General features: G+C 53.2%; 1 protein-coding gene across 1 annotated transcript in view; it reads right to left on the bottom strand.

Moving 5' to 3' along the window:
* Positions 1 to 330: 330 nt before the first annotated feature.
* HIF3A (hypoxia inducible factor 3 subunit alpha) overlaps positions 331 to 12,589 on the bottom strand; it is a 63,560-nt gene continuing 51,301 nt past the window's right edge. Inside the window, exons 13-16 of the mRNA XM_030298040.1 lie at positions 8,653 to 8,924; positions 6,887 to 7,004; positions 5,330 to 5,411; positions 331 to 2,603 (exon numbers count right to left, since the gene is read on the bottom strand). Coding sequence (XP_030153900.1) covers positions 2,506 to 2,603; positions 5,330 to 5,411; positions 6,887 to 7,004; positions 8,653 to 8,924 — 570 coding nt within the window. The 3' untranslated portion in view covers positions 331 to 2,505. The remainder of the gene's footprint in view (positions 2,604 to 5,329; positions 5,412 to 6,886; positions 7,005 to 8,652; positions 8,925 to 12,589) is intronic.

The raw sequence follows: 12,589 nt of genomic DNA, 5'->3' as shown, positions 1-12,589 counted from the left end.
CCGTGCAGGCAAAATTGCAATACCACAAAACCTCCCACACTCAGGAACGCAGAAACCCCAGGTAGCCAGAAACCCATAAAGCAGAATCCTTTCACTCCGATGCTAACACATACAGGTAGAAGGGATTACGATCCCCCCCCAACCCCCCGCCCCGCAACCAGTTCACAGAATGATGTCACAAAGACACGTACATAGAATTACAACATCACCGGACATGCGCTGTTACGGACCCACGCAGGAACACAGAGTCACACGGACTCAAAGTGACACAGCCAGCCAGGATACCCACGCACCGTGAAGCGACCCCGCAGATGAGTCAACACACAGAGCTCTGGTGCCTACCAAGGCGAAGTCTTTATGCTGGTGTACAGACTAGCGGGTTTCAGAGCCAGAGTGGCTGGACCAGTCCCTTCCCCTCCCCCAACCCCGTCCAGTTCCCTCCACCGAGGGCCCAGGTCACCCCCTGAGGGAAGGAGGGCCCAGAGCCTTCTTCCCCCATAGCACCAATCTGGACAGGCCATCCCCGGACAAAACAGAGAAGTGCCTTCCAAAGTGGGGGTGAACTGAGCTGAGAGAGGGAGGCCTTTTTGCGGGGGAGACCAAGAGTAGCACCGTCGTAGCAATGGGGTGGGGGGCAAAGGGGGATACACAGGTAGTGGCGGAGTACTGAGGAGTCCCGGCCTCTCTCCCCACCCGTGATATGCAGATAGGGCTGTGCGTGTGTCTGTGCGGCTGGGGAAATCTGGACTGTAAGGGAGCCCCAGGTCCCCCAGGTACCTGGGGTCAAGTAAAGGGAAGTGCATCTCTGGAGAGCTGGGGGTGGGGCAGTGGTGGTGGTTCTAGGAGAGGGAAACTTCAGGGACATGAGATCAAGAACGGAGGGGCTTAGGCGTGAAGTCCACTAGCAGAGGCACTTAGAGGCTGAGTTCTAGAACCAAATGAATTTTGATCTGAAATCAGAGATCATAGGAGGCTGTGAGGCCACGAACCAGAGGAATCTATAGACTATACAGAATGGAATTCAGAAGTCTGAGGACCGAGTTCTAGAACCAGAGAGATTTTGGAGTCAAGATCTAGAATCAGGAGCTGGGGGTTGTAGGGTCTAGAACCAGAAATGTTTTAAAGGCAACATCTAGAATTAGAAGATGTTTGGAGGCTAAGTTCTAGATCTAGGGTAATTTGGAGTCATAAGATCTAGAGAGGGCATTGGAGATTGTGAGGTCTAGAACCAGGAGGATTTATAGGATGAAGTCTGGAATCAGAAGACATTTGAAGCCAAGTTCAAGAGTCAGGGGAAACTGAGATCATCAGATCTGGAATCAGAGGGTCCTGGAAATCGCAAGGTCTGATGGTTTTATAGCCTCGAACCAGTGAATGATGGAGGTCATGAGGTCTAGAGCAAAAGAGAACTGGTGTGTGGTCTGGAAGTATTAGCGTGGTTATAAGATCAAGACATAAAGCTCGTTTTACTTCTTTTTGATTGGAAAAGCAAGTCTTGAGTAGAAAGTTGAAAAGGAAGGAGCTGGGCATCATGAAGCATCATGATTTAGAAGCTTAAGGAGTCTGGATTTGGAACCAAATGTATTACAGGTCAGGAAGACTAGAACCAATATAAAGTTTAGGTTGTGAGGTCCAGAACGAGAAAGAGCTGGCCGACGTGAGGTCTGGAATCAGAGGGGTTTGGAGCATGTGAGCTCGAAACCAGACTCTGTCTGGGGGGCTGTGCGGTCTAGAACCGGAGAAGGCCAGGAATGGAGTGGCCTAGAACCGGAGAGAGCTGGAAGTCATACGATCTGGAAGCAGTAGAAGTTGGAGGCTGCCCCTGGAAATAGGAAGCCCATGAATGAAGCCAGTGCCCAGGGGAGACTGAGGACAGCAGAAGCTCCCAGGGGAGGGGCAGGCAGAGTGGGGTGGCCACTTGGGAGGCTAAGGGGTTGATCTGAAGTTGCTAGGGGTGAGGTCTGCCCCAGAGGCCCCCCCCCCATTAACACCTGAAGAAGGGGGGGGGGTGGGAATCAGAGTTCTGCATTCTTATGGGCCCCCAGGCAATTCATAGCGATTAAAACCCTGTTGTGAAAACAACAAAAATGGATGGAAAGAAACGTGACTGTGGTTATCAATACTCCCCAGAGCCCAGAAACACAGACCCGAGCCCCTACCTCCCCCACCCCAATTACCCAAAATCAAGCCAGGAGAGTGGGAGAAAGGGATGAGGTAACCAGTATAGAGAACCGCAAGGGAAGTCCTGAGAGAAGGAGGAGGAGGGCGCCAGGGACCCCCTCCCAGAGGTCACTGAGCTGAGACCACCCCAGAAAGCCCCCCAGACATGGAGGGGCAGAGGGGTGAGGGCTGAGGTAGGCCCGAGGTGGGCGGGGGCCACTGAAAGGAGAGAGGGAGCCCCTCTCCTGGTGCCCCCATCCTGTGCTTTGGCTGCCGGCGTGGAGTGTGGCTGAGGTCCTTTCTGGGGAGTGGAAGGGCGCAGGGAAGAGGGCCCGCAGAGCTGGCTCAGTTGGCCTGGGCCAAGCCTGCCGCTGGTTGGAAGTGGCTCCTGGGCTCCACGGCGTCCTCGTCCGGGTAGAGAGAGAGCAGCGGGGGACCCAGGCCTGTGGGGAAAGATGAAGGGTCAACCAGTGGGGGTTCCCACCCAAAACCGTTTCTTCCCCTCCTGACATTTAAAAGCATGCGTGGTGAGGCAGGCATGCCTGGGATCAAATAGCAAACTCTTGGGCCAGTTCTGTCCTCTGAACCTCAAGTGTCCAGGATGTTTAAGGCAGTAGTTAAGAAGGCTGGAGTCACGGGCACCTGGGTGGCTCAGCTGGTTAAATGTCCGACTTCGAATCGGGTCATGATCTCACGGTTTGGGAGTTCAAGCCCCGCATCAGGCTCTCTGCTCTCAGCATAGACCCCGCTTCAGATCCTCTGTCCACCCCGCCCCCCCCGGCCCTCCCCTGCTCATGCTTTCTCTCTCTCAAAAATAAAGAAGCATTAAACAACAAAACAAAAGGCTGGAGCCAGATGCTGCCTGAGTTGGAATGCAGGCCCTGCTGTTTACTTGCTGTGTGACCCAAGGTGGGTGATGTCACCTCTCTGTGCCTTGGCTACCTCGTATGTAAAATGGGCTAACAATACTTCCTCTCCGGGGGCTGTTGTGAGAAGGTAAATGAATCAATCCACGTGAAGCGCTTTGGGCACTAACTAGTATTGGTAAGCTCCCAGTGAATTGTTGTTACCTAGAAAACAGGGATGCTTCTGTCTGCCTCACGTGTGAGAATTTACCCACTCAGAAAATACTGTTGAGCTCCTGGTGTGTGCCAGGCACCAAGGACACAGCAGTTAACAGGACAGATGAACCTCCCGGCCCTGACATTCCAGCGAGAGGGATCAGTTGGGTCATGTACACAACACGCTTAGCCCAAAGAGTGGCACAGAGTGAGCGCCAGGTAAATGTTAGCTCTTCGTTTACAAATATGTACTGAGGCCCTGCTCTGTGCCCAGCCACTGCCCTGCCCCACACAGAGAGTATGGCAACCACAAGACAAGTCTGGCCCCTACCTCCCACAGCGCACACCCCCAGGGAGAGGACAGCCAAAAATCAAATAATGACGTGAACGCTTATGTAAATATGATCTGTGATGAGTGTTATGAGCCATGAGCTTAGGAAGTTAGGGAGGGCTTCATGGAAGGGGTAATACTCGATCTGAGATCAGAAGGATGCAATAAATAGGCAAAGAATAGAAGAAAAGGCATGCCAGGCAGAAAGATCAGCATATGCAAAAGCCCTGAGGCTGTCTCCTCCAGCAAGATTACTTCAAAGTCAGCACAATGCAGAGTCCCCACTGCAGTCAGCCACCCACCTCCCTCCCCTCCTCTCTGCTTCAGCCCTACTGGCCCTGTCTTCCCCCAACTAAGACAGATGCACTCCCACCTCAGGACCTTTGAATTTGCTGTTCCCTCTGCCTGGAGTGCTCATCCCCCCAGAAATTGTCACAGCTCACTCCCTTACTTCCTTCAGGTCTTTGCACACATGTCACCTTCTCAATGAGACCACTCTTAATCATACTACTTGAAATCAAAATCCTACCACCCCAGAGTTCCCCTTTCCTTTGCATACATTATTTTTTCCAGAAGCGCTCTGTTCCTCTCTCGTGCCCTTAATTATATGTGTTTCTTCATTCTGGACCGTCTCCCCCGCTAACATGTCAGCCCTATGACAGCAGGGATTTCTGTTTTGTACACAGTCATGTCTCCAGCCCCTAGGACAGTGTCTGGCACGTACTGTGTATTCGATAAATAAGTGTTCTATGTAAGAAGGACAGACTGAACCAAAAGACAGTCACTGTGGCTGAAACAAGGATGTGAGGCCGAGTGGGGTCTGTGAGGCACCGGGCAGACCCTACAGAGGCTGGAGTACAAGGTTGAGGAGCTTGGTCTTTCTCAGAAGGGCAGTAGGGAGCCATGGATGAGTTTGGAGCAGAGGGAGGTCAGGGTCAGATTCGTGCTTTGGAAAGATCTCCTAGCTAATGCCTGGACATTTTTTTGTTTTTGTTTTTAAGTTTACTTATCTATTTTGAGAGAGGGAGAGAGAGAAAGAGAGAGAGAGAGCGAACGTGCACGTGTGGGGGAGGGGCCGAGAGGAGAGACAGAATCCCAAGCAGGCTACGCGCCATCAGCGCAGAGCCTGATGCAGGGCTCGAACTCACAACCTGTGAGATCATGCCCTGAGCCGAGATCAAGAATCAGACGTTCAACCCGCTGCGCCACCCAGGTGCCCCTACACGGAGGTTTTGAGTGGAGCTCCGGCTCCTGATGGTTTTGCTGGCAGGCGAGGACAGTAGCTGTACTCCTCGGGTCTTGTGCTAGGCTCTTCCTGTGCTGCCCCCCCCCCCCCCGAGATCCTGAAAACCTCTCCTTCAGGTAAGAACTATTGCAATGGATCCTATTTGACGGAGGGAGGACTACTGAGGCTCCAGAAGCAGAAACTGTTTTCCAAAGCCACGCAGCTGGGAATGACCAAGGCAGGACAGCCCCCGAGGTGTAAGCAGACACAGGCTTCGGGAGATCTAGATTGGGCCTGGGCTCAGCTTCCACCCCAACGGGCCGCGTTGGCCAGCCCCTGCCCCCCTCGGAGCCTCTCTTTCCCCCCTCGGTGCCGCTGAGAGCAGGGAGGGGCTGTGTCTACCAAGGTCCCAGCCAGGCGCTGACAGCCCCCCACCCTCACCCCTGCCACCTTCCGGATTGCCCCACCCCTCTCTCAACCATGGCGGGGGTGGGGGGGTGTCCTAGGAGAGAAAGGGACCCAGGTCCTCTGTATACCCAGGGTGCTACTCACGGAGGGGCTCATTCAGTTCCAGGAGGTGGGTGCTGGGATCCTGCTGGCTCCCTGGAGCTGGCCCTCCTGTCAGAAGGAAACTCTGCAGGACAGAGACAAAGCTGCCACCACCACCACCGCCATCATCGTGAACATCCCAGAAGGCAGGATGGTGTGGCGGTTAGGAGCACTGTGGGGTTCAGCAGCCACGTGTGGGCTATGGGGCTTTGGGTTAAGCCAGGGTCCTAGACAGCTCTCCTCTGTGTGTCCCTCCAGAGCCTTGTTCGCCCCTTCCTCTGTGTCCCAGCAGGCCGACCTGGGCGGGTGGATTCCAGCAACATGCAGCCTTGTTCTAGGTATTCCTGTTGGGCTCACATAACGGGAGATGCTCTCAGGAGGGAGGAGGAAGCGGGGCGGTATTTGATCTCGCTGCTTCTCTGCTGGCTTGTCACGGGCTGGCGGTGTCCCTCCGTGGAAGGTTTCTGCTCTTACAAGACCTACTCTCTCCAGGATCTGGCGACCGCGGCCCGCCCTGTGCCTTCAGACTGCGGACGGTGCCGGCTCCCCCACGCTGCTGGCCCCAGCGGGGGCTGCACCCCCTCCTGCCGATTCCCTATGTGCTGCCCACACCTTGGCCAGTACTGTTTTTAGACGCTCCTCCACATCCCCGTCTGAGCGCGCCGTTTCCTGCCCAGACTCTGACCGATGCGGTTGCTTGACCTCTCGTGGGTGAGTGTGAATCCCACCACCAATAATAATAATAATAATAATAATAATAATAATAATAATAACCACATCTCAAGAGTGGTCATTAACCGCGCCTCTCGCGTTCAAATAGCCCTGCTCAGCGTGGGGAGCCAGAGACCTCTTTTGTGGGCATCAGAGAGCCATGGAAGGTCCTGGAGGGAGGCTCTGTGGAAGTGGTACAGCCTGGGCAGGGTTTCGGAAAGGGTGCCCTGGTTGCCATTGTGCAGAAAAAGGACAGCAGAGGCGAGATGGAAGCGGGGAGATGGGAAGAAGGGGGGCGGGGGTTGCTGCCTCCGCTTGGTTGTTTTTATCCTGTTTATGGACAGGCACTAAGGATCAGCTCAGGACCTAATTTCATTTGCTTCTCGTGGTAGCCCTGTGGGATGTCACCACCCCCCTTCCCAGATGAGGAAACTGAGGTTTAGAGTGGTCACCGTACCTGCCCAAGGTCTCACAGTTATCAGGTGCCAGACCTGGGACTTGAACCCAAGTCCGTCTGACTCTAGTTAGTGTCTGGCCTCCTAATGCTACACTAATAATCCAAGGCCAAGACCTGTTCTAGGTCTGGGAGGGAGGCCCATGGGAGTGTAGGACGTTCCCACACCTACTAAACTTTGTCATTTCTCCCCTTTACCCTGCTTAATTTTTCTTCTTAGAACTTACCACCAACTTAGATAAATTTGCATGGCCTCACCTGGACGACTGACCTTCCATTTGACCTTCAGCCAGCCCTTGCCCCTCTCTGGTTCCCCCCTCCCCCATACATAAAACAGTAGGTTTAAGCCTGCTAGGTTCTGAGGGCCAGAGAATCCCATTAATCCCCCAACATACCAGGCTGAGGGGAGGCAGCAGGAAGTTTTCGGGTTCTGGGCTGGGGGACCGTTTGGGGGGTTTCACTCCCAGCAGCTCCACCCCCTCGGCCTCGTCCTCTGAGCTCTGAGCCAGGGTCCTGGGGAAACACAGGTAAGAATCTCAGAATACAACAAACCTGAGCAAGTGTGGGCACCACTGTGAGGAGATGATGAGCATTCATTCATTCCCCTAAGTGTTTATTCCTTTACTCATACACTCACCCATCCATCCATCCACCTATCTGATCATGTACCCACCCATCAATCTACCCAACCATCCATTGATCCATCCATCCATCCATCCTTCCATCCAAACATCCATTCATCCATTTATCCATCCATCCATCTATCCTTCCATCCATTCATCCATCCATCCATCCACCCGCCTATCCATCCATCCATCCATCCATCCATCCATCCATCCATCCAAACATCCATTCATCCATTTATCCATCCATTCATCCATCCATCCTTCCATCCATTCATCCATCCATTCATCCATCCATCCATCCACCCACCTACCCACCCGCCCATCCATCCATCCATCCACCCACCCATCCATTCATCCATCCATTCATCCATCCGTCCATCCACCCACCTACCCACCCACCCACCCACCCGCCCATCCATCCATCCATCCATCCATCCATTCATCCATCCATCCATCCACCCACCTACCCACCCGCCCATCCATCCATCCATCCACCCACCCATCCATTCATCCATCCATTCATCCATCCGTCCATCCACCCACCTACCCACCCACCCACCCACCCACCCACCCGCCCATCCATCCATCCATCCATCCATCCATCCATCCAAACATCCATTCATCCATTTATCCATCCATCCATCCATCCATCCATCCATCCATCCTTCCATCCATCCATTCATCCATCCAAACATCCTTTCATCCATTTATCCATCTATCCATCCATCCATCCATCCATCCATCCTTCCATCCAAACATCCATTCATCCATTTATCCATCCATCCATCCATCCATCCATCCATCCTTCCATCCTTCCATCCATCCATTCATCCATCCATCCATCCATCCACCCATCCATCCATCCACCTACCTACCATATTCATTAATTTCCTCCCTCCCTCATTCAATAAGTCTTTATTAGGCACTCACTATACATCCAGCACCAAGCTGAGAGCCTTGGGAAACAGTGAGATGTAGCCACAAAATCTCATAAGGATAGTAAAGGGACCATTCTGGACACCAATTGGGCACATGCCTACCACACAGAGTGGAAAAACTTGAGTATTAGTAATTTAATGTCTCTGGAAGGGGGACACGGACCCTTTGAAGTTATATGCACAACTGTGCATCTGTATGTGTATGAACGTTCTTGGGAAAGAGTCCATAGCTTTCAATAGATTCTCAAAGGTGTTAGGAAACTTAGTTCTAGACAGTTTCTTTGACACTGTTGCAATGTCCTCTTAACTGTGACAAAAATTGTCGCTAGGCCGGATATAAATATGTTCCAAAGGAGAGGGCCCTGGCAGCCTGGTGGGATTTGGATAAACAAGGAGAACAGTGGAGGGCATTCCAGAAGGAGGGCACAGCCTAGGCAAGGAGAGAGGTTGGAACAAGCATGGCATGGGCTGGGGACACTGAGGGCCTGGCGGGAGCAGAGGTCAGCAGGAGGAACGATGAAGGGTGAGGCTGAAACAGGAAGGCAGGAACAAGACAGGGGTTCACTCCCTTCATACCGTCCCTCTACTGTGGCTCACCTCTTCCGAGCCCCAGCCACGGGGGACGATGCCAAAGGGTCCCCTCTGGAAGGGCTGGAGCAGCTCAGCCGGGGGTCACTCCCCCAGCGGGGCAGCAGGGAGGGCTCAGGGGTTGGGGGCGACAGGCCATGGAAGCTCCGAGCGCGGGGCCGGGGGACAGCGCCTGGAGGTCTGCGGAAGGCCCTGGGTAGCTGCTCGCTGGAGTTGAGCTGGAAGTCATCATCCATGGAGATGTAGGGGGCCAGCATCTCCAAATCCAGAGCATCGACATCCTGCGGGAGGCAGGAGGAGGTTAAGAGCAAGAGCCTTGGCCTCAGGTGGGCCCGGGCTGGAGTCCCAGCTCCGTCGCATCTGAGTTGTGTACCTGAAGCCAAGAGTCTGAGGGGCACCCGGGTGGCTCGGTCGGTTAAGTGTCTGACTTCAGCTCAGGTCACGATCTCATGGTTCATGAGTTTGAGCCCCACACTGGGTTCCCTGCTGTCAGCCCAGAGCCTGCTTCGGATCCTCTGTCGCCTTCTCTCTCTGCCCCTCCCCCTGCTCACGCTCTCTCTCTCTCTCTCTCTCTCTCTCTCAAAAGAAAAGTCTGAGCTTCAGTTTCCTCATCTGTAAAATGGGTGTAAGGACCCTGTGGTAACCAGTCACCAAGATGGCTCTCGAGCATCCCCACCCTTGGTATTTGCGCCCCAGCATAATCTACTCCAGTGACTAGGGTTGATCTGGGAACAAGAGGATATTGAGGGGATGATGGTGTGTGACTTCCAGTGTTGGCTCGTGAAGAAACTGTGGCTTCTGTTTTTGCTGGTCCCTTGCTCTGGGGGATGCCCTCTGGAGAGGTCCCCATGGTGAGAAACGGAGGCCTGCTGCCTGCAGGCGCGTGAGTGATCTCGAAGGCGCATCTTCTCGCCCCTTTCAAGCCTTCAAGTGACGGCAACCCTGGATGACGTCTCGACTGCAAGATGTCTCGTGACATCTCTCCTGCACGAGACGCCAAGCAAAAGCCACCCAGTTAAGTGGCTCCCAGACCCCCCGGTCCCCAGAAATGATGTGAGGTGATACACACTTATTATTTTAAGCTTCAGAGTAGTAATCTGTTATCCAGAAACAGATGACAAGGTTTTGCCGCCGTAACGAAAAACCTAAAAGGCGGGGTGGCTTTAGCACAGGGCAGTGGGCGCAGGCTGGAAAGGCCCTGAAGAGCCTGTCAGAGCCTAGACCGCCTTGAACAAACTGTTGGTGGAAGCGTGAACCATGAGGAGCCAGCCCGTGAGGGCATAAAGGGAGGTGAGGGATGTGTTACCAGAAGCCTGAGGAAAGGAGGTTTTTGTTTTGTGGCAGCTAAAGTTGAACACCAGGCGTTGCGTGCAGTTTTCTGGAACAGAGAACACATGACTCGTGAGCCGGGCCATCTAGCTACGGGATTCCCAGCCACGGTGCGGGATGGCTGCCTGATTTCTTGCCACTTGGGAGTGAAAGCAAGAGGAGAGAAGAGCTAAAAGAGAAACGTTAAAACACGCAGGAGCTGGGACTGGAAAGTCTGGAAGATTTTCAACCTCCCCGTGAAGCGAAAAATTAACTTTCCCCAAAGCGGGGTGTGTCCTCTGTCAGGGCTCCTTGGGATTTCCTGGGGGGCAGGTGTGTCTTTGCTCCTGGCGGTGAGCCCCTGGTGCCACACCGGATACTTTCTGGCAACAAGATGACTCGGGCGGGGGGCTGGTCGTGCCCGAAAGGCCAACTATGCCATGAGCGGGGTTGAGGCCACGTGAGATCAGCCTGACCTCCAGGGGAAGCGTGTATAGAGATAGAGATCAAGGTCAGCCACATGGGCAACAGTCCAGCCATACCGACAGAGTGAAAACTCCGGACACCACAGCTTGGGTGAGCTTCCTGGAGTGGGGCTACTCCGTGTGTCCCCCCCCCCCACACACACCAGTGCCGGGAGGGGAACACGTCCCCAGGGTCACAAAAGGCCTGCATTTGGGAAACTCCTAGTCTCAGATTCCACCCTACGGATCTCTTCCTCTGGCTATAGTATTCTTTTGCTCCAACAAAACGATCGTCCTGGGGCACCTGGGTGGCTCAGTTGGTTAAGCGTCCAACTCTTGATTTCAGCTCAGGTCATGGTCTCGCTGTTGGTGAGATCCAGCCCCACGTTGGGCTCCAAGCTGATAGCAAAGAGCCTGCTTGGGATCCTCTCTCTCCCTGCCCCTCCCTGGCTCACCCACTTGTTCACACACACACTCTCTCTCTCTCTCTCAAAATAAGTAAACCTTAAAAAAATCATTAAAAGATCAACCTAAGTCCAGTGCTGTCCTAAGTTCTACAGCCAGCTCTAGCAAATTGTTGACACTGAGGGAGTCCGTGAGAATCTCTGAATTTGTAGGCAGCTGGTCTGAAGGGAGGGTGGCCTCGCGGACCCCCAAGCTTGCGGCCGATGTCACAAGTCTTGGACAGAAGTGGCAGACTGGAGGACGGCGACCTTCACCTTGCATTTCGCTGACCCTGGGAGCTCCCCAGATGGTGAAGGACGCTAAAATTGAGAAATGGTTTCTGAGCAAAGGAAAGTGCTCTCCGGAAGGCATGGTCTACAGAAGAAGCCAGCGTGTGACTATAAAAGTCTTTGGTTAGACTTCAGGAAGATCAAAGGCGTTGCCTAGAACATCCTTCAGGCAGATAAACTAGAACTTAAGGATATGCTAATCGATCTCAGACAAACTTCCTCACTCATCATCTCCGCAAAATCCCAAGGCAGAGAAGGGCTTATCTCAAAGAGACCTATGAGCGTGACTTTTGTCTAATGCAGTGCATTCCGAAGAGATTCACGTAAGACCCACACATTTTAAAATAAAGATTATTATATAAACAGAAACACTGCCAGCTTGGACTGGAAGGGACAGAGATTGTGCTAAATGGAAAGAGACCTTTGGGCCACCAAAGTTCCCTGACAAGCAGCAGGTTCTGAACCCCCCCTCCCCCCCTGCCCTCAGCTGCAAATACATGTCACCTTTTATGAAAAAGGGAGGAGGATTCTGAGGGAGAAGCCCAGCATCTACAGCGTGGAACCAAGAACCATGGAGAAAGCCTCTAGGAAGTACAGTAAAACCTTGGACTGCAAGGTAACTTGTTCTGCGAGTGTTCCACAAGACGAGTAAACATTTCTAATAAATTTTAACTCGATAAACGAGTGAGGTCTTGCAATACGAGTGTACATGATGGTGGATGTCACGTGATCACAACTGAGCCCGGTGGTTCTTGAAATTCGCTGATACGCGAGTACTTCGTGTTACAAGCGCATTTTCGATGAATTATACGCGCAGACCAAGGTTCCACTGTAGTAGCAGTGGGTTCTGATCAAGGAACTTCCCATAGTTGCCCAACTGGATTTCAAAACTGCCGCGGGCCAGCATTACCTGTGCACTCTTCTCTCCCTCTTTTTTTTTTTTTTTTAACTTTAAAAAATGTTTATTTTTGAGAGACACTGAGACAGAGCACAAGTGGGGAGGGGCAGAGAGAGAGGGAGAGAGAATCCTAATCAGGCTCGAACCCACGAACCACAAGATCATGACCTGAGCCAGAGTCAGACACTTAACGGACCGAGCCACTCAGGTGCCCCTCCTCTCCTTCTTTTTGACCAGGAGGATACGTGGCATCACTCCGTGCCTGTCCCGCCACTGTGTGCGGGGCATGTGGCTGGCTCATCACTTGCCTCTTTAGTTCACAGGCCAACAGAGGGGGAGCTTCACCACATCCAGACCTGATGTAGGTGATGAGATTCTGGACTCCAGGCTGACACTGTCACCGGAAGACTTTGGGGGCACTTCGGAGGGGGTTGAGTATATTTTGCAAGAGGGAGACACATGCATTGGTGGGATCCCCGGTGGTCCTTGCCTTTTGGTGTTCACCCTCCCTGCGGATGCCTTCTGCATTGTACCAGAATTGG

The sequence above is a fragment of the Lynx canadensis genome, chromosome E2, assembly GCF_007474595.2.
Source record: "Lynx canadensis isolate LIC74 chromosome E2, mLynCan4.pri.v2, whole genome shotgun sequence".
Classification (NCBI taxonomy): Eukaryota; Metazoa; Chordata; class Mammalia; order Carnivora; family Felidae; genus Lynx; species Lynx canadensis.
The sequence above is the reverse complement of the archived record's forward strand: the minus strand, read 5'-3'. Positions and strand labels throughout refer to the sequence as shown.